General features: G+C 43.1%; 1 protein-coding gene across 2 annotated transcripts in view; it reads right to left on the minus strand.

Moving 5' to 3' along the window:
* Positions 1–22,689, minus strand: part of MAP2K5 (mitogen-activated protein kinase kinase 5) — a 126,957-nt gene that overhangs the window by 17,147 nt on the left and 87,121 nt on the right. For both annotated transcript variants that reach the window (XM_005521794.3, XM_014251017.2), the window contains exons 18-21: positions 20,346–20,372; positions 19,986–20,018; positions 5,837–5,898; positions 1,635–1,680 (exon numbers count right to left, since the gene is read on the minus strand). In XM_005521794.3, the coding sequence (XP_005521851.2) occupies positions 1,635–1,680; positions 5,837–5,898; positions 19,986–20,018; positions 20,346–20,372 (168 nt within the window). The remainder of the gene's footprint in view (positions 1–1,634; positions 1,681–5,836; positions 5,899–19,985; positions 20,019–20,345; positions 20,373–22,689) is intronic.

Genomic DNA, 22,689 nt, shown 5'->3' on the forward strand with positions numbered 1-22,689 from the left:
CTGCAAGAAATTTCCCAGCCAGCAGAAGTTAATAAAAGAAGAGAGAAAAATAAAAAATAATAAAATAAAATAAAATAAAAATACCAAAATAAAACAAAACAAAATAAAATAAATAAAATAAAATAAAAAATAATAAATAAAATAAATAAAATAAAATAAAATAAAATAAAAATACCAAAATAAAACAAAACAAAATAAAATAAATAAAATAAAAATAATAAATAAATAAATAAAATAAAATAAAATAAAATAAATAAAATAAAATAATAAAAAATAAAATAAATAAACTAAATAAAAATAAATAAAAAAAAATAAAATAAACCAAAATAAACCAAAATAAACCAAAATAAACTAAATAAAAATCAATTAAAAAAACCAAAATAAACCAAAATAAACTAAATAAAAATCAATTAAAAAAACCAAAATAAACCAAAATAAACCAAACCAAATAATATACAATAAAATAAAATAAAATAAAATAAAATAAAATAAAATAAAATAAAATAAAATAAAATAAAATAAAATAAAATAAAATAAAATAAAATAAAGAAATCAGCCTTTGGTATGAGAAACCCCCAAGTGGAGGGGCTCTGATGGACTTCAAGGTTTAATTTCAGCAAGGTATTTAAGCAGGTGCGCGACGTCAAGTGCAGATTTGGTGGATTTAATATCCTTAAAATGAGATTCACAGTTTAAATACTTTCCTAACCAGGATCTCAGCTGAGACTGGTCTGGATTGTGAGACACCTGCCCCTGGGCATCTTCAGAGATTAGCCTTTAACTAGAGAATTGCTGCACTAGAAAAACTTCTTTATTCTCCTGGCAGCTCCCAGTGTGGAAGCAAGAAATGAGAGGATGCAGCAGAGTCCTGATCCTGTTCAAATCCCTTACGATTATTCCTGGATTCCAATTGTCTCTGCACATCTCAGGCACGGCAAATAAACTTTTTTTAATAAATACGATTTTTTTTGGATAAATTTTGATGATTTTAGAGAAGCTTTTGAGCAAACAGAGTGTAAAGGAAAGTAAGGGAACATTTAAAAATTCAAGTTATTTGACATGAGTCAGAGGGGATTGCGAGCCTACAGAAATTGCTGGAAGTAGCAACATTTAATAAGTGAAAAAACAAAAACTGCCAGCACAAGAAGCGGGCTCTGAGCTGATTCCAACCCTGAAAACCCTTCCACAGACACCAAACATTCTCTCATCCTCCTGCAGCCAATCTGATTTAATTTCACACCAACATCAGCAAAAACGGCGGCTCTTGAATTTCATTAAAATCCGTATTTTAACCACACTCTGTTCCCAATCTTCACATTTGGGAAGGTTGAGGCTGGCAGAAGAGAGTGACCTACATTAAACTGCAATCCCTGGACATCCAAACTGGAAGAAAAAGCATCAAAATGGTTTTGACTGAAACTCAATAAATGAAACTCCCCAAATCAAAAGTGAACACCAAATTCAGCATGGCAATCCCACCTCTGGTTTTGGCTGCACATATGGAATTGCTGCAGGAGCAGGAAAAGCTTGGAGAGAAATGAACTGAAAAATGCAGGGAAAAAAATATTCATTTCTAGGTAAATGACCAAAAATAAATATCCAGTGGGAAATCCAAATGGAAGTTTTTCACTTACCATTAAATCTTCAGGTGCTGGCCTCTCCTTTGGCTGCTTCTTCATGCTGTGCCACAAAACAAAATGTTTGTATCAAAATAACTGCAGGTTTGTTTGAAATGCTGAAAAATTGAATTGTTTTACTTGAAAATCTGTAATATTTAATTATTTTATTTGGAATTTTGAAATATTGAATTGTTCTATTTGAAAATTTGAAATATTTGTTTTATTTGAAATTTTGAAATATTGAACTGTTCTATTTGAAATGTTGAAATATTGAATTGTTTTACTTGAAATTTTGAAATATTGAATTGTTTTACTTGAAAATTTGAAATATTGAATTGTTTTACTTGAGAATTTTAAATACTGAATTGTTTTATTTGAAATTTTGAAACACTGTTCTATTGGAAACGTTGAAATACTGAGTTACTTGAAACTTTGAAATACTGAATTACTTGAAATGTTGAAATATTGGATTACTTGAAACTTTGAAATATTGAATTGTTTGAAACTTTGAAATATGGAATTGCTTTACTTGAAATTTTGAAATACTGTTCTATTTGAAAAGTTGAAATATTGAACTGCATTTTCTCTCTTTTATTGCAGAGTGGAGAATTTCAGTCCCCAAAATATTATTTTTCCTCTCTCCCAGCCTTCCCTAAGGAATTTTTTCCCCTTCCCAGCCTTCCCTGAGGGATTTTTCCCCTCTCCCAACCTTCCCTAAAGGATTTTTCCCCCTTCCCAGCCTTCCCTATGGAATCTTTCTCCCTCCCAACCTTCCCTGAGGGATTTTTCCCCTCTCCCACCCTTCCTTAAAGGATTTTTTCCCCTTCCCACCCTTCCCTATGGAATTTTCCCCTCTCACACCCCTCCCTAAGGGATTTTTCCTCTCTCCCACCCATCCTTAAAGGATTTTCTCTCCCTTCCACCTCTCCCTATGGGATTTTTCCTCCCTTCCAGCCTTCCCTATGGGATTTTCTCCCACTCCCAACCTTCCTTAAAGGATTTTTCCCCTCTCCCACCCTTCCCTAAAGGATTTTTTCCCCTTCCCCATGGGACTTTTTCCCCTTCCCAGCCTTCCCTATAGAATTTTCCCCTCTCACACCCCTCCCTAAGGGATTTTTCATCCCTCCCACCCTTCCCTATGGGATTTTTCCTCCCTTCCACCCCTCCCTATGGGATTTTCTCCCACTCCCAACCTTCCTTAAAGGATTTTTCCCCTCTCCCACCCTTCCCTAAAGGATTTTTTCCCCTTCCCAGCCTTCCCTATAGAATTTTCCCCTCTCACACCCTTCCCTAAGGGATTTTTCATCCCTCCCACCCTTCCCTAAGGGATTTTTCATCCCTCCCACCCTTCCCTAAGGGATTTTTCATCCCTCCCACCCTTCCCTTATGGGACACAGGGCTCCACTCTCTTTTTCCCCATGAAAGATGTGTAAACACAGAACCCCCTAAAAACCAGGAAAGAGCCCAGAGAGCCAATTCCCATTTTCCTGGGGATTACGACACAAAGAACTCCCCAAAGAGGACGGGAAATCCCACTCCAGCTCCGAAAACACGCAATACCCCGAGGTTCCTCCCTTCATTTCCCCTTTATTTCCATCCCCTGCAGGGTGATAGTTCATTACCCAGCATTAACCTGTTTATCAGATCACGTTTCTGGCGCAAACAGCGCTGGCTTTTGCCTGCAACAGGTGCAATTAAACTCTCTTAGCTGCACAACAAGCACAGGGGTGACCATCAGGAGCTGCCTACGGAATAATTGGATCCCATCCAAACATCCAGCCTTTATGGAGGGACTGGCACAAAGTCTGGGGCGCTGCTCACTTGACATCTCTCACCGTTATTCCAAATTGATTGCTTAAATAAGATGTATTTGCTCCTAATTGGTGGGGTTTTTTTTTTATTTTTTATTTTTAGCCAAATAATTCCTCCCACCCCACCCCTCACCAAGCACAGCTAATAAAAGCCTGGATATAAAGCACCAAACCAGCCCTGCTGTAAATTGGAGATATTAAGGACACAATTTACCTTCCCCTACAAATAACTCCGAGCCCCTCAAATAATCAAGTCCCAGAAGCTGTCGGAGGCAGCAGCTCTAATCTGACAGCCCAAAGTAGCTGAGTCCCCAGGGAAAACCAGGCTATTAGCCACCATCACTTATGCTGCAGGTTGACATCTGGGGGGATTTTAACACAGGTTATCCCCTCCCTCTGCCTCCTTGCTTTATTTTTATTTTATTTTTATTTTATTTTTATTTTTGTTTTTATTTTAAATTTAATTTATCTGTATTTTATTTTACTTTATTTTATTTTGCTTTATTTTGCTTTATTTTACTTTATTTTATTTAATTTCATTTGACTTTATTTTATTTATTTTATTATATTTAATTTAATTTAATTTAATTTATTTTATTTATTTAATTTAATTTATTTTAATTTATTTAATTTATTTAATTTTATTTTATTTTATTTATTTTATTTATTTTATTTAATTTTATTATTTAATTTTATTATTTTATTTTATTTTACTTTATTTTATTTATTTCACTTTATTTTATTTTACTTTATTTTATGTTATTTATTTTACTTTATTTTACTGTATTTTACTTTATTTTACTTTATTTTACTTTATTTTATTTTACTTTACTTCATTTCATTTCATTTCACTTCATTTCATTTAATTTAATTTCATTTTTTTAGTTTGGGACCAGTCTCATCAACATTTTGGGGAGGATAAAAGGAGCTGGAGTTCCACTCCCAAGGTTGTTCTGCAGAATCCTCCAAACCCCCTTGGTCCTTGTAAGCCAAAACCACTGAAAACCGAGGCCTCTGCTACACAAACTTTAATTATTCAGTTACTTTAATTAACCGCTCATCAGCCGCTTGTTGTGTCTGCATTTGTTCCAGGCCTCACAGATACTTTCTGCTGGCTCAAAATTCAGTTTTTTGGGGTCACTTTTTACCCCAAAACGTGCAAAGCCCAACCTCTGTGGGGTTGAGATCTTGGGGGAGGATGAGGAAAAACCCTGGAAAACCAGGAAAAACCTCTGGATAAAGTCACATCCCAAAAATTCATAATTTTGTGCATAAATGCCTCCCCTTTTCAAATTATTTCTGGATTTTGAGGGGTTTGAGGCAGTTAAAATGTGATTTTTCCCTTTGCTTTGCTGCTCTAGGATCTGTTACCCTCCAGGTTTGCATCCTCTGCTCACTCAAGAACTGTTTATTCCACAACCTCCTCCTCTCCCCAGTTCTCCTTTCATTTAAAATGAATTATTCCGTTTTAAGGACAGCAAATACACCCAGCAGTGTGATTTAAACCACAAAAATTACTGAGAAGCCAACGAATTCATCCAGGCCTTCCTAAACACTGAGGCAATTTTATATGAAATATTTAGGAGGGGGAAAAAAAAACCCCACCCAACCTAAATCTTAAATTTTAAATCTTAAATTTTAAATCTTAAATTTTAAATTTTAAATCTTAAATTTTAAATTTTAAATCTTAATTTTTAAATCTTAAATTTTAAATTTTAAATCTTAAATTTTAAATTTTAAATCTTAATTTTTAACTTTTAAATTTTGAATCTTAATTTTTAACTTTTAAATTTTAAATCTTAATTTTTAACTTCTAAATCTTAAATTTTAAATCTTAATTTTTAGCTTTTAAATTTTAAATCTTAAATTTTAAATCTTAAAATTTTAACTTCTAAATCTTAAATTTTAAATCTTAATTTTTAGCTTTTAAATTTTAAACCTTAAATTTTAAATCTTAAAATTTTAAATTCTAATTTTTAAATTTTAGATATTAAATCTTAAATTTGAAATCTTAATTTTTAACTTTTACATCTTAAATTTTAAATCTTCATTTTTAACTTTTAACTTTTAAATCTTCATTTTTAAATTTGAAATTTTAACTTTCAACCACACCTGAGTTTGGCAGACGAATTCTCCAAGACTCTCACACACAGGACGAGGTTTATTAAAACCCCCCCCCCCACAAATAAATAAAACCCCAAGCCCTGTAAGCACTTTTAGGACCCTTTGTGTAAATAATTTTTACATCATTTAAGCAGTTTGCTCAGCTTTGTTTTTGCTGCCCCACGTGCCCCAAGCCCCCCTGGGTGTGTGGGAAGGGATGCAGGGATGCAGGGGAGGTTTTGGGGAGCCGGGAGTTGATGATGGATCATTTCCATCCAGCCCATGGATGTGTGCAAAGCTCACCACTGAGTGATGAAGTGCACAAATGGCTCCGAGAATTCTCCTGCTGGAAGCACCGGCGATTCCTGGGATTGCAGCGAGACAAGGAGAGCGGTCAGCAGCAGGGAAATGCATTTTTTGGGTTCTTTTCTTTGATTATTATTTAATTTTTTTTTTTTTTTTTTGAGCAAAACAACAGCAAAACGAAACACACACAAAAAAAAAACCCCAAACCCAACCCAACCCCCACCTCACCAGGAATAATAACCCCAAAATCTCCTTTTTCACACGCATTTGAGACAGAAAGGTACAAATTCTTTGGAGGATGTGTTATAAAACACTGAATTTCAACTAATGAGTATTACACAATGGGTAAAAACATGTGGAAAGACACTGAGGGGAGGTGAAAAAAGGACAATGATAGCCACAGGGTAAAAAGGAAGGTAGGGAAAGTGTAAATGAGAAATTAATGATTATTTAAGTAACACACAAATGGTCTTGTAATTAACAAAGAGCTGTGAAATTATTCTTGTGTTGACCTTTGTTTCTTTCACTGCAATCGCTATTTATTTACACTCATGTTTATTTACACTTATTCATTTTCCAGGCTGTCCTCATATGCTGCCTGTTCACGATTTAAAAGGCAAAAAAGAATTTTTTAAAAGCCAAAAAAAAAAAAAATAAATAAAGCAGCAAAATAAAAGCAGGATTTACCAGGCTAGTGATGGAAAACAACCAGCCAGTATTTATGGGAGAAAAATAAAAAAAAAAAAGGGAAAAAAAGCACAGGAGGGAAAAAAAAAAATCAAGATTAGGAAGAGGGAACAAACAACATCAGCATTTGCAAAGGAGGGCTTTACGAATTTAGGAGTTTTTCCAGGAATGACGGAGAGCTCCACTGTGTTTATGGTGTAACAGCTCAGGATGTAATGAAATTACACTGCAGAGTACTTTAACAGTGTCATCTCATTAGACCTACAGTTGGAACAAGAGAGCCACATAAAACACGCAGCTGCAAATGACTCCATTCTCATCTATTCTCATTTGCTATTAAAAATACCTTTCGGCGTCTTTTTTCCTCCCTGACATCCCTCCACAAAGTACCCTGCAAAGTATGATACATGCACCTATTTAAATTAACAAAGGAATGACTTATTTTAATCTCACTGTGCTTTGGAGTGCTTTGGCCATTTGGATGAGCAATATATCATTACATACAACCTTCCAGCGCTGCAGGCAAGAAACTCGGAGCGTGCAGCATTTGGTGGGAGCCAAACAATTTCTCTAGCACACAACTGTGTCAAATGCATGCATGTATTCATTATGGGGAACGGGGAAATAGCTTTGATGTAGTGGAAAAAAGAAGATGATAAAAGCACCTCTGCAATGTGTGTGCCATTATCAATGGTGGCAGATAGACACGACTGCAGAGCCTCCTGTGTGATTAGTAAATATACATATAATTGCTGTGGCCAATTATCAGAAAAATGAGATCGGTAATTACAAGAGAGAAAATTAACTAGAACTCTTATTAAGGCTTTGTTTCCAATCCCAACAATTGGAAACTGCTGGAAAATACAATTAAATCAAAAGTAGCTCAAGAGTAAAAGGAGAAGCCAAAATTGCTCGACGATTTTCAAAGACTTCTATTAAATACAAGGAGTTTTTCACAGAACGTGGCCAAATTCTCTTTGAACTCGGGCTGGGCGAGGGAGAGGTTATTGTTTCCAAACTTAGAAATGACAGCAATCCAGGGGAGCTTTCTGCTGGAGAGCAGAGGGAACACAAGGAAATCGGCAGCACAATTAAACTTTCTCCACTTCAAAGCTCTGCCCATGAAAATTATCTGGATTAAGAGAGAAAACCGAGGGAAACGCCAGCCTTGCTCCGACAGAGCAGGATTTGCCTCTCCCAGTGCTTCCCTCTTGACCAGCAGAACTCCCCTGGACTTCTCCCTGAAGCCACTGGGATGGACCCGAAAGGGACAGGCTGGAAATGATCTGGGCACAGAATCCATGGGATGGACCCAGAAAGGGACAGGCAGGATATGATCTGGGCACAGAATCCATGGGAGACACTGGGATGGACCCAGAGGGGACACTGGGATGGATCCATGGGGGACACTGGGATGGACACAAAAGGCACAGGGAGGAAATGATCTGGGCACAGAATCCATGGGATGGACCCAGAAAGGGACAGGCAGGATATGATCTGGGCACAGAATCCATGGGAGACACTGGGATGAATCCATGGGAGACACTGGGATGGACCCAGAGGGGACACTGGGATGGATCCATGGGGGACACTGGGATGGACACAAAAGGCACAGGGAGGAAATGATCTGGGCACAGAATCCATGGGAGACACTGGGATGGACCCAGAAGGGACAGGGAGGAAATGATCTGGGCACAGAATCCATGGGATGGACCCAGAAAGGGACAGGCAGGATATGATCTGGGCACAGAATCCATGGGAGACACTGGGATGAATCCATGGGAGACACTGGGATGAATCCATGGGGGACACTGGGATGGATCCATGGGGGACAGTGGGATGGACACAAAAGGCACAGGGAGGAAATGATCTGGGCACAGAATCCATGGGAGACACTGGGATGGACCCAGAAGGGACAGGGAGGAAATGCTGCAGGCACAGAATCCATGGGATGGACACAAAAGGGACAGGCTGGAAATGATCTGGGCACAGAATCCATGGGATGGACACTGGGATGGATCCATGGGGGACATTGGGATGGACACAAAAGGGACAGGCAAGAAGTGATCCAGGTACAGAATCCACCAGGATGGAAATGCTCCAGGCACAGAATCCATGGGATGGACACAAAAGGCACAGGAAGGAAATGATCTGGGCACAGAATCCACGGGAGACACTGGGATGGATCCATGGGAGACACTGGGATGAATCCATGGGGGACACTGGGATGAATCCATGGGGGACACTGGGATGAATCCATGGGGGACACTGGGATGGATCCATGGGGGACAGTGGGATGGACACAAAAGGCACAGGGAGGAAATGATCTGGGCACAGAATCCATGGGAGACACTGGGATGGACCCAGAGGGGACAGGGAGGAAATGCTGCAGGCACAGAATCCATGGGATGGACACAAAAGGGACAGGCTGGAAATGATCTGGGCACAGAATCCATGGGAGACACTGGGATGAATCCATGGGAGACACTGGGATGAATCCATGGGGGACACTGGGATGGATCCATGGGGGACAGTGGGATGGACACAAAAGGCACAGGGAGGAAATGATCTGGGCACAGAATCCATGGGAGACACTGGGATGGACCCAGAAGGGACAGGGAGGAAATGCTGCAGGCACAGAATCCATGGGATGGACACAAAAGGGACAGGCTGGAAATGATCTGGGCACAGAATCCATGGGATGGACACTGGGATGGATCCATGGGGGACATTGGGATGGACACAAAAGGGACAGGCAAGAAGTGATCCAGGTACAGAATCCACCAGGATGGAAATGCTCCAGGCACAGAATCCATGGGATGGACACAAAAGGCACAGGAAGGAAATGATCTGGGCACAGAATCCACGGGAGACACTGGGATGGATCCATGGGAGACACTGGGATGAATCCATGGGGGACACTGGGATGAATCCATGGGGGACACTGGGATGAATCCATGGGGGACACTGGGATGGATCCATGGGGGACAGTGGGATGGACACAAAAGGCACAGGGAGGAAATGATCTGGGCACAGAATCCATGGGAGACACTGGGATGGACCCAGAGGGGACAGGGAGGAAATGCTGCAGGCACAGAATCCATGGGATGGACACAAAAGGGACAGGCTGGAAATGATCTGGGCACAGAATCCATGGGAGACACTGGGATGGATCCATGGGGAACACTGGGATGAATCCATGGGAGACACTGGGATGAATCCATGGGAGACACTGGGATGAATCCATGGGAGACACTGGGATGAATCCATGGGGGACACTGGGATGGACCCAGAGGGGACAGGGAGGAAATTCTCCGGGCACAGAACCCACAGGACACCGTTCCCCGGGCAGCTGGCAGTGCCCAGCAATCCTCCCCTGCTGTTTGTTTTAACTCAAATGCCAGCGAGGAGCTTTTCCCAAGCCAGACGCGCCTCCAGGGGCTGCAGGATCGGGATATCCAGCACTTCACACTCATTTGGGAGGTGATAATTTCTGCATTCACAAGAGATGACCGACCCATCATCGAGAGAAAGCTCATTATGAGAGGGGAGGAGAAGCTCCCACTCTGGTTATTCCAAACCCTCTGGGCTCATCCAGGCAAGGGCAGAAGTTGTTCCAACATCAGCAGAAAAACCTGGACCTGCAGCACAGCCAGGGCACGAGGGGCTCCTGCCTGTGAAAATTTCAACTGGATGGAAGTAAATGCTAAATCCTGGTTTTCTTCCCGTTTTTTGGGTATATTTTTCTGTTTAATTCAGGTATTTGACCTGCTGGCCACGCCTGGGCTGGTTGGTGCTGAGGAGCTGGGGAAGAGATTTTGTGTAGAAGGGTGGAGATGAACACGCCCGGGATCTCAGGGTGGAAAGGAGATGGAGTCATCCTGAGGAATTCCATGGACACAGATTTATCAGAGATCTGCCTGAAAAATGCAAAACCTTTCAGGAGGCTCAGGGAAATCGAGGCTGAATCTGGAGGAGACCTTCCACCAGCGCAGGCTGCTGAAGTGCAGGATGTGCAGACAAAGCTCATTTTGTACCCTGAGGATTCCCAGATGTGGTCTGACACTCCAAGAGACGGGAATGAGGGGAAATAAAGCAAAGCTACACATCTGTACCCAGTCTGAGTGACGCAGTGTGGTCACATCCACCGCTCCCCAGGGACCTGCCTCATTTCCCCACCTCCAAAATGAAATCACACCACACAGGGAAAGTAGAAATCCAAGGTTTTAAAGGAGTGAGGAACAGATCTTTTCAATTTTGACTGGGAAAAGCTTCCTTCCTTCTCATGAGCTGCCATGGCTTTTGACCAGCATCGGAAAGACCTCGATACTGGGGATGATGCCAAAACGGCAGTGAAGACACAAGGAGTTCTAAGGATCCACGGAACGTTATTCCCAGGACTGGCTGCTTCCCTGAGATCCAAGAAAGATCCAAGCAAGATCCAACACTTCCACAACTGGGATCTGCTGCAGGAGAAGACAAGAGCAGCCTCTGATTTCTCCAAACCAACCGCGCACACCGAGCGAGGGAAGGGCAAGGGGGAAAAAGAAGTTTGAGTGATGCCTTTGCCTTGTGAATAATGAACAGTTCAAGGAGGTCAACCCATTACAACTGAAACCGTTTAATTATTAATTATGCACAATCCATGAGCAAAAGGACAAGTTCAGAATGTTTAATGTGTGGTAACTCCGACCGGACCCTCTCTTGGCATTTTGTTATTAGCACTTGTCAGCAAGGTGCTCAGGCAGAAAGACAAAAGCACAGCGGCAGAAAATGCGAGCTGGAGGAGGAGGGAGGGCTTTAAACTTCAAACACTGCTCCTAATATTTAATTTATAGAGTGCCAGGGCTCTGGTATAAACCTTATTGACTTCCCTGGAGTCAGGGGAGGCCACATTATCTAAATGAAGACCTGAGAATGAGCTCACCCAACAATCCCTCCCAAATCCCTCTCTTTTGAAGGCAGCAATAACATCAGGATCTGGATCTTTTTTTCCCTCACGGGTCTGAACAAAGGAAGAAAGAACCACCAGAACCCTTGGATCCTCTGCAATATGAGCTTGAATTACAGATCCCAGCATTATCCACACCCACTCCTCCAACTGATTATTTGGGATTTCTCCTGCTCTGTTTGCTCTCCCTAAGCAGAGCGGGGGCAGAGATGCTACTGGGGCTCAGGAAATAAATAAATCCACAAATAAACATGGAAAAGGCACCTTCCTCCTTTTCCTGTCCAGTCTGCAGGTTTACACGGATAACCTCAAGAAGAAAATTCAACAGATACAGTTTGGAGTTGCTTATTTTTTTCTTTAGGAAAACTTATCAGTGAAATCTGGGACTCATTCCTGACGGGCAACAAACACCAAAATCCCCCAGGCCAAGCCACCTTCAGGGGCCTTACCCAACACACGATTTCTTGAGGGTCCAATGTTTGCTCAGAACATATTCCAACGCCTGGTATGTATCACATCCTCCTGAAGGAGGAATCCCTGAGTGGAAAAGCAGGACACAGCTTTCCCTGAGCAGCCAAGGAGTGTTTCCACGAGGGATCTGCTGCAGGAGAAGACAAGAGCAGCAGATCCGATTTCTCCGAGCGAGAGAAGCAGTGGGAGCGATGCCATCAGGGTGCTGATGGAAATCTCGGGATCAAATCCCCACTCCCTGTCCCTTGGGGCCAGGGATGGAACGACGGACGCGTCCCACGAGAGCCTGGTGACAACAGAGGCTGCAATTCCCAGCGCACGCCCAAGAACCAGACGGGTTTCACTCCTGCTGCTCTGGGAAGGGTTAAATTTTCCCGTTTTCCCCCCTGGGCTCTGTTTGTGCAGAAGGAGCTGCCATGGTCCTGTGGCTCCATGGCCACAGGAGAGAAGTTACCAGAACCCAACAAACCAAACCTCAGCTCCTCTCTGCTCCGGGCTCCCCCGGCGCTCCCTGCCTGTGGAATGAGCATCTCCTCCGGGCACAAACTCCTGTTCTGGCTCCTCCACGGATGCTGGAACGGCAGCATTTCATAAATAATGCCTGTGCTTTGCTCTGCCTTATCGCTTCAGCCCTCAAAATCTATAGGATGAAGGAGTTTTTACACTTCTCTCGTACTAAAGCTGTCAAAAAATGTATTTGCATTTCGTTTTGTGGTCAAAAAATGCTTTTTAAATTTGTTTTTTTTAATTTTGATTTTAGATAAACAAGTTTTAGATGCACCAGAAATGCTGCCAGCTGCAATTACAAGTAATAAATGCACTGTAGTTCCCAGAAAATTCTGAGTTGGAAGGAACCATAAGGATCACCAAGTCCAGCTCTTAGGTGAATGGTCTTTTTTGCACAAACTCAGATTTACTCCTACAAGGACAACTTTCCCCCACAAAAATATTATTTCCATCTATAAACATATAAATAAAATCCCTTTCCCAGTTTAGATTTATTCCTTCCAGACAACATTCCTAACAAAAAACCCCCCGCTCTCTATATAAAAACAAAAAAATCAAAGCCTGACTTTCGATTTTACTCTTCCAACTTTCTTCCACAGCATTCCTAAAACAATATATCTATATAAAACAACAAGAAGAAGAAAAAAAATAAATTTATTTCTGCCTTTTCCAGCCAATCTACTTCAAAAGGCCTGAGCAAGCCTAATGCAGGGGATTTCTGACAAGTAACAAGTTGGCAGCAGCCGGCGGTGGCTGGAGGTGGCTCCCAGGCCTGGACTTGAAAGAATTCCTGGATTGCTCCCGCTCAGCTCCCACCCCGGGCAGGAAGGTGAAGGATGATTACATCTCTGCACCTCTTGCTCTTTTTCTCAGCAGCAGGTGCCCAAAGTGACAAATTATCCCTGGGGGCAGCTCGGCGTGTGAAGTTTTGCGCGCCGGGATTGGCGCGGCGCGGGGAACTCGTTGGTTTGCGGAGCTGGAGCTGGACGGAGCCGAGGGTGAAAGGCCAGTGTTTCATCCCCAAAACACAGCCTACCTCGAAACCTCAAACCTCCTGGGGACCAGCTCCTCTTCCAGCTGCCTGCTCCTCAAATTCCTGGGAATATCAGGCACTTCCGTCTGTCGGGACGGCGTGCGGGCGCTCCCGGTTAAATAACCCGGTGGGTATCGGGATTGTTTGGTTGTAGCTACCGGGGGATGATTTTAGCCCAGAAAAAGGGGGGAAAGAAGGGATTAAGAGCAGGAATAAAGCAGAGTGTGGGATGTGTCTGCCCTTGCCGTGATGCCTTAGGATTTTCGCTTTTGTGTTTTTCACATATTTGTAATTTTTAGTGCAGAACTCCCAGTGTGAGCTGCTGCTTTCCCATTTCGGTCAGACACAACAATTCCTCTCCAGGCCTGGGAGCCAAGGACACCTCACTGCCTCAGACCCCCAGAAATGTGAACAGAAGTGACCTGGGGAGAGCAAACTGGGGGTGAATGACTTCATTACCTGCAGCTGGAATTGGAAGATCAATCCCCAACATGCAAATGGACCAAACTTATTAAAGTGAGAATTTTTTGGGTGTGGAACGCCCTGAATGTACCTGAAGGCCCTTGAATAAACAGAACTGATTTTTATTCCCTTAATTTTGCCTGGCCTGTGTTTTCAGGCAGTCCCAAAAAGGCCTCTCAGCCAGGCTCCGAAGGGCCTGCAAAAGCAGGTTAATCCCTCCACCAGAAGTGTAATTGCTTTTTCTCTCGAAACAACCCAAGAATTCCTCCCTCTCCTGGCTGCTCTCCTGTCGCTCATCAGGCAGCAGAGCACGGCAGCTCTGGGCAGACAAACACACGCGGCCACACCGAGGGGACCCGGCGAAAAACTCAACCCATTTGTTGTTCCCTCTCCTCCTCTGCACCCTCCCGATGCATTTTTATTGCTTTTTCATAAAACACCGCTGCAAATAATCAAGCATGACCATTGACATCCACAAGATTGAGTTTTAGGAACCATTAAATGAGCTTGTTCTCCTGGGAAGGTTCTTGCTCAGGTTGGTCTAAAGGTAATTATTCAGCAATTCCTACCTGTGGTTTTACCTTGTTCCTGTAGAAGTCTCTGAATTTCATACACTGGTAAGGTCACAGTTTCTGCCTCCATAAAAACTGTTCCTTAAACCAGCTTATCCACCAAAAAAATTACTGTAGGTTTGGGTAAACACACACACACACGTGTGTAACCCATGGAAATCTTCAAAACTCCAGAAATTTCCTACATTTAAATCAACACCTGAGAATCCAAAGAGAAATTCCTGAAGGAAAGAAATGAAATCTTGTTTCGTTCTGAGCCTTTTTTTGGAGTTTTTTTTACTGCGTTTATGGCAAGAGCGAAATGCAGCGTGGATTGGTAAGGTGAAGGAATTTAGGAATCCTCCTCCTGTTATCTGAGCATCCTGGGAATTTTAAAGGTTGTTCCAATAAGCAGAGGGCTATATTTAACCACATAGAAAAATAAAATAAAATATGATAGGAACAACTGTAGAGAAAACATGGATTAAGTACAATTTAGTTTTTTTTTTTCCACGGGAAAATCTGAAATCATATTGACACTGAAATGCTTCACAGCTCAGCGTTAACACCCCACCGGCTCTTAAATGTTTCTGGAGGAAGGATTTAAAAAGAGACCCAAAAAAAAAAAAAAGAGGTCTTTGATTTGTGGAGTTTGGAAAGTCCTTGAGCTAGATTAAACTGCAGTCTTGTGAGACCGAGTATCTCTGTGGGGGCACTCGACAGAAATGCTCAAGAAACTCGAGGAGGCTTCTCTCTGCTTGCTCATGGAGCTATCAGGGTAAGGATTCATCAGGACAACTAATTAATTTTTCTCCTCCGTTTCTGCCTGTTAAAGCAGGCAGGTTTTGAAATGCTGCCTCCTGTTTGTACAAACCAGGATTTGCTCTCCCCAGCTTCTGATGGAATTGGAATAAAGCAATAATTTAAAACTGACGGGCAAAAAAAAATCGAGCTCTTTTCCTCCCTAATCCGATACAATTAAAACCAAATTAAACCAAAAGCGACGCTTAAATCACGATTACAGTGAGGCAAACTACGGCACCTCTGAAACCCAAATTAATTTCTCTCAGGTGAGGAAGAGGAAAAGGTTGGAGAGCAGAGCTGATGTTTAACTACAGAGCTGGTGCCCAAACTGCTCCAGGGGCTGGCAGGAATTGCTTTCCTAGAAGGGACACTCCAACTACATTAAAGGTTAAACAAAATAGCCCTGGAGAGCTTAAGGAATATTTAAAGGACTCCACAGGATGTGTTCCAGCTTTCTGTCTATCCAACCTTCTCCAGATGCAGAGCAGACACCTCTGAAGCCTCGGGATCCAAAGGATGGGAAAACCACGAAGCTCCTGGGTCTGGGCTCTTGGGATGCTGCAATCTGCAAGCACCCAGGGAATGCTGAGCTGAGCAGAGATCAGGAAAAACGGCATTTTTACAAGGTTTGAGGAATTCTGCAGCTGGAACACGGCTGAGGAAGGAACCAAGTGGTTGGATTTGGTGATTTTAGAGGTTTTTACCAACCTGAATGATTCCAAACAGCGATTTCCTACTGAAACACTGTGACAGGGAAATAAGCACCTAAAGCTTGGAAGAGCCTTGAAAATAACGTCACTTCTCAACCTACTTCAAGGGATGCAAAAAAATGCTATGAACAGAGCTCTGATTTTCCTGAAAAACCAAATCCCACATTTTTTTCTGCAGAGGTGCAGAACCCAGTAACCCACCTGGAAATGAAGACCTGCCCCGTTTACCTTTTACACTGAGAATTTCTAATGCATCAAAAGGAAAATGCAGAATTGTAATCAATCAAGCTATCAATGCTTGGAATTTGGAAGTGGAATTTGATTTCCCTGATATCCCTGCAGATATCAGAACACTGAAGTGGCCCAGGTGGGTTGTCTGGGATCTCACTGGAGATCTGGAAGCTGAGCAAGGAACGGGTGGGATTTCTTCTGTCAGCCCAAGAGAAAACACCATGGGACATTTTGAGACCGTGAGCAGTGAAAGTGTTAAACACCCACGGGTTCTACCTGCAGTATTTGGGTTTCAGAGTCAACACCTGCATTTCTCCAGTCACAGAATCATGGAATTGTTCAAGTTGGAAAAGAGCTTCAGGATGGCTGAGTCCAGCTGCACACCCAGCACCACCACTCGTCCCCAAGTGCCACATCCGCACTTTTTTGAGCATTTCCAAGGATGGGGACTTCACCACTGCCTTGGCCAGCCTGTTCCAATGCCTCACAACCTTTTCCACAAAGAATTTTTTACCGGTATCCAACCTAAACCTCCCCTGGAACAACTTGAGGCCGTTCCCTCTCCTCCTGTCCCTGTTCCCTGGGAGCAGAGCCCGACCTCTCCCCGCTGTCCCCTCCTGTCAGGGACTTGTGCAGAGCCAGAAATTCCCCTTGATCCTCCTTTTCTCCAGGCTGAGCTCCCTCAGCCCCTCCTGGGGCTCTGGGGTTTGCATTTCTAATTCCTATTTCTACTCTTTTTGCGTATCCGGAACGGATTCCGACAACAAAAACTTTCAGGACTTGTTTGAAACCGCACCTATTGCTTTGGAAGCGCAATCCCGTTTCATGGGGAAGTCTTTCCTGTCCCACCGTGAGAAACAGGGCCACATCCAGGACATCTCCCAGGCTCCTGCTTCCATCCCTGGAAGTTCTCTTCCAAGCTGGAGTGCTCGGAAAGGCTGCACGCGCAGCCACGCGCGTCCTTCCCGGCGGGAATCGCCGCGTCTCCCGGAGCTGGAGACAAACTCAGCGCTGGAATATCCAACTGCTCTCAGCTCCCAAATCACAGCAGCCTGGCTGTGGCACGAGGAACTCCATCAACCACCGGCCCAGCCCCGTCTTTGGGCCAGGATCTTGCCACGGTGGGAGGCGCTGCTCCAATTAGGATTGTCGCTTAAACGAGCGTGGCTGATTTGGAGCTGGATCAGAGCTCGCTCTAAGTCACCACATGGTAAAAAACAAAAGGTTCTGGCAGTTTATCCCATCCACACAACGCTCCTCGCTAATTCTGCCATTAAATTATAATCCCCTAACGACGCCGTTAGCAGCCCCCTAAGATCATTTCTCAGCAAAACCCATCAGGCACGGTTTGCTGTGATTTCAGAGGAAAATTTTTTGGTTCAATCCTCCTGCTTCTCAAATCGCTCGTTCATCCTTTCTCAGAGTCAATTTAAGCCCTAGAAAACGAACAAATACGGATTTTCAAACCGCCCAAGTGACGCACTGCGCTTCGTGCAGCTCGCTAAGAGTTTAAAACCAGCTCCAAAAATCTCACTGCTGCAGAAAATCCAACAATTCCCATGGACAGTTTTTATTCCATAATGTTCACCCTCCCAGGTTGCTCCAAGCTCCATCCAACCCGGCCTTGGACACTCCCAGGGATGGGGCAGCCACAGATGCTTTGGGTAGTTGAATTAATTGATCCTATGAATTAATATTAACTTGGATTCCTGCCACGTTTTGGTGGAAGTTTTACCAAATCCCATCACTAGCAATAAGCAGCTACCAAAAAGAATCAAGGTCTCCATTTCATCACTTTAAAACATCTCTAGGTTCTCCTGGATCAGTTTTAGCTGGCTCCTGGGGAAGGATTGAGGGAATTTTAAGAATTAAGGGGAAAATCTGATCCAGAATAATCAGTCTTACAAAACCTGGGTTTCTAATTCTGAATATTCTGAATATTCTAACATCGAGTGTGTTCGAAACAAAGCGGGTGGAGCTTAAAGAACTTTTACCAGGAGTTTTAACAGCCCTGACTGACCACCACCTCAGGACAATGATGACTTCACTGGCTGTGGAACACAAAACAAACCTAAAAAATCCCAAAATGCCAGCGGTGAACTTCACAGCCTGCACAAAGTTCCCTGGCTGAAGTCTTTTGGGAGAAGACTGAAGCAGTTCTGACCCTGAGGAGATGTGAAAGCTGCCAGAAGGTCACAGAATCCTTCAGGCTGGAAAAGATCTCTAAGATCATCGAGTCCAGCAATCTGCCCCAACATGAGCTCCTCAGGGCTGGGTTTAAGGACAGCAAGCTCAGATTCAGGCAGCAGCACCCACTGAAAAGCGATTTGCGTGGCAGCAAAACGCAGATTTTAGGAATTTTTTGGTTTAATTTTTTTGGTTGTGTTTAACTGACCTCCTTGAGGATGGAGAGGTTTTTTTGGCAGTGGCAATGACACCACTGGTGCTTTGGAATACCCAACCAAAGATGTGTGCAAGAGGAACAACCAGGGATGGCAGAGATTAAAGAAACAGAATTCCCTGAAAAGCGCCCAAAGAACCAGATCCCCACCAAGAGCCAGGGCAAAGAGCTGGGAAAACTCCTCTTTACACAGAGGATCCTTGTTCATTTCAATGGAACTGCACCCCTCGAGGCCTGAAAACACCGCTTTTGGGAAGAAGTTCAGCTCAGCCACGAAGCCATTCTCTGAGAGAAGGTCAGAAATGCCCACTGAGGTCAGCCCAGGCAGGTGGAGACAACAGAAACGAGCACTTGGCTCACCCCAAAAGGCTCAACAAAAATGACAGCGAGGGGCTGGAAGCAGCTGGATGACTTCAGACGCGTTTTGGACACTTCAGCACCCAGCCACTCCACCTGAGGAGCTGGAAATGACATCCTGCTGAAGGCTGAGGAGAGCCTTGGAGGAGGCACGGCTCCTTTCTTCCTGCAGGAGCTCCCTAATTAGCAGCATCCCTGTATAAACATTAAAAACTAAGAGAACTTTGGTTTTTCAACAGCGCACCATTTTACAGCCTCTTAGAAAGGAGCCAAGTGGTGATACAGTTATTAAAGAGATTTCAGTCTGTTGGCTTTGAGCTGCCTATTTTTTTTTAGGAAGAAAGAAACCTCACTTTTTCCAAGGATTCTGGAATGTTTTCCAAGTGTTCAGAAGGCACAGGACTGCCCTCAGATATTTCCTCGTTGTTCAGAGTCGGGGCCCAGCTCAGCTGGGGAGGGAGGTGGGGGATGCAGGGAGTGTTTCACTCCAGAAATGTGATGTTTTGCCACTGAAATCCGGTCTCCTGCTCACACCTGGATCTCCTGCATCCCAGTTTTTCACTCTGGCCTTCTGACTGAATAAAAAACGTCTGGGTGAGGTTCAGGGGCTTCGCTGCTTACCCCTCATTTTCTCTCCTCGTTAAACGCCCTTTTGGCCCATCAGAACCTCCTTGAACGTTTAATCACGTTAAAGATTTGATTGTCCCTGTCCCAACCCATGGGAGGAACAACTCCCACACGAGGCTGAGGCTCCAGGACCTCGGCAGCTCCAAGAGACACTCAAATCTTGGATAAACTCAATATTTCGAGCAGAAAACCAGCAGAGGGTGGGACCAGGCCCGGTTCATGTGTGAGAGCTCCGAGCTGCAACTTGTGCTGGGGAGGATGTTGGGCATTGTGCTTCATTAGGAAACAAAATATAAGCTTTCCACTCCATTAGGAATGACTTTAGGAGTGAAAGCACATAAGACGACGACTCACCTCATCAACAATGCACTGCAGTAACTGGAGAGGCTGCAATGGCAAGGAGAGAGGGAGGGAAAAAAAATAAAAATGTATTAGACTATATGCAATATCTTTACAGTGGAGTGGAAAGAAAAAAAATCATTAATGCAATAAAATATAGCAAGATTAATCAACGGCAGCAAACTCTTATCAAAACATTGATGCTCAGGATGTTCTATTATTTCTAATGGTACCTAATCTAATACAGGCAGTTAAAGGTTTGCATTTTCTTCAAAATGCAATTTGCTAAGTTTAAAACAAGGCATTCAAGCATGCAGAGGGAGCAGCCATCAGGAAAAAGAAAAGTGAATTTTTTTCTGAACTCATAAAGCTTACCATTAAAGATCCCTGGTTTTTCTGAATCTGAAAAAAGACAATATGTAATTAGCATGTCATAATCAAAATGACTCACTTGGACACATTATGATCACTGAGAGAAAATTATTGCATCGCTGGTGGCAATTTGTGGGCATGTGTTAACACAATTTACATAATGAAAATACACAAATGTTAATAGCTCGCTTCTCATTTATAGGCGAAAGTCAGCAGAATGTTAATTTCACACAACACTTTTTAGTACCCTCCAGGTTGTATTAGAATAGGAAGAAAAACCATAATCCATTTCAAAAGGCTGTTTACGATTCAGATATAAATAATGTTTTATATTGCTAGATTGTGAACACTGGGCTTAATGTTGCAATCATTGCTAATGTTATGAAGCTCACTCTTTTTAAATTAAAAACCGATTTATTTAAAATTGAAATTAAATCATAGTCAGAAATTAGAATTTTGGATTACTGCCAGGCTCTGCTCACAATCCCTTTTTTGTGAAGAAAACTTTAATTATGTGGTTGAAGTATCTACTGCTGCTCAGGAAAGCCTTTAATACTCCACTTTTCCCCAAGTTTTTTATCCAGTTTTCCTTGGAGTCTGAGCAGAGCATCACCATCTACGAGACGGGGAAGTTTGGTGAACTTTGCGTTATTTTAAACTGAAAAGGGAAAATCTGAATTCCTGAAGAAATTTGGGGGAGAAATCCACCTGGAGTTTGTCGTAACAGACCCTCCCACTGCTCCAAGAGCTACAACATCTCCTGACCCACATTTCCTGCCAGGAAAAAAGGAAACAAAGGCGGAATCCCAACACAAAGAACCAAACGCAAAGCGCGGAGCAGGGACCTCATGCAAAACACTCCATTTTGGGATGCTGCTCTCCCAGCAATTTCCAACCCATTTTCTAATGGCTGGGGGTAATTAATTAATTGTTCCCTGACACAAACACACACACACACACACACACACACATGAAGTTGTTGGCAAGCCAGCGCAAGCAGACCACGATCCTGGGTGAAAATGTTCTTTTCTAACCCCGTTTCTTTGCCTTGCCCCTTCCATTCCGTGTTCTCCCCCGCCCGGTGCCAGGATGATGAATGCTCCCAGCAGCTCTGGAAGCTCTTTCCCCATCCCCAGCCAGGGGCAGGATCCTCCTGGAACACTTTTCCAGCAGTAAAATGGGACTGGGAGGAGGGTGAAGACCAGCACCAAGGAAACAGCTGGTGCTAAACACCTCAAGTCTTTTATTAAGTGTATTAGCAGCACACAGATATGAAGTTCCTGAGTATAATTCTATTTTTTCCAAGGAGGAAAATACAATAATAAACAGGCAGAAGCAGCCCATTATATTTTTTAATGGTCAATCTCTATCTATTACAATTCAACAGAATAAATCTGCTGGTTTTGCTAATAAGCAAAATATTCCGTGGCTATAAAAACCTTTTTTTATTTTTTTTTTTCTTCCCCCTGCTTTACTTCCAGATGTTAAATGACAAAATAGACTGAGCTTATTCAATAGGGATGATTTGGAGCTTCTTTACATTAGAGCACAGGAACAGTTTTTATCCAAACAGATCATCAGTCACATTTCCATCCTGGAAAAATAGCTCTTGTCACGGAAAGGAATCGAGGTGGGGTCACACGGAGCGGCCCCAACACGGGTATGATTACATCCAATTTCAGAGCAAGATTTAAAATATCATTTCTAATAAAAGCACTCAGCCCTCCTAATGAAAAATCAAGCACCACAAATCCAAGTGTTAGGGAATTCTCCCCGTGACACCGGAGGCTCCGCCGGAGCCCGGCCCAGCCGCGGCCTCGCTCCCACACACGTCGTTACCGGCCTTTATTACACAATTCTGATGGCAACAAATTATTTGGAGATCATCTTCATAAATTTTGCATTAAGGTAGCTCTGCCACTACCTGGAATTGATTCAAAACGCTTAAGACACTCAATTACTTTTTAACACTGTTACCCGCTGTAACGACATCGCCGCCGTTTCCCCCGCATCTGATGATGCAACATCATTGTAATTGATTCATTTTCTCAATTAAACGAAGCTCCTGTGCTCTCCTCTCTGCAATGCCACCGAGACTCCCCACTTAGATGGATTACCTCTCCTCCCTGCCTCGGATAAATGGCTGGTGAGGCCACGCTCTGCTCCTCCCTTCCCTCCGCAAAGCTGCGGCCGTATTTTTCACCCCGGGAGCGGGGCTGAACTTTGCTGTATTTATATTAGGCAGATTTTTCACCGCTAAAACCACGTTGTTTACCTTTTCCCCAGCTCCCATGATGGGGCAGCTCCAAAGACCATAAAGCAAAGCCGAGAGGCGACAAGCTTTACG

This window comes from Pseudopodoces humilis, chromosome 16, assembly GCF_049639895.1.
Source record: "Pseudopodoces humilis isolate 2021_Gansu_Grassland_sample_001 chromosome 16, ASM4963989v1, whole genome shotgun sequence".
Classification (NCBI taxonomy): domain Eukaryota; kingdom Metazoa; phylum Chordata; class Aves; order Passeriformes; family Paridae; genus Pseudopodoces; species Pseudopodoces humilis.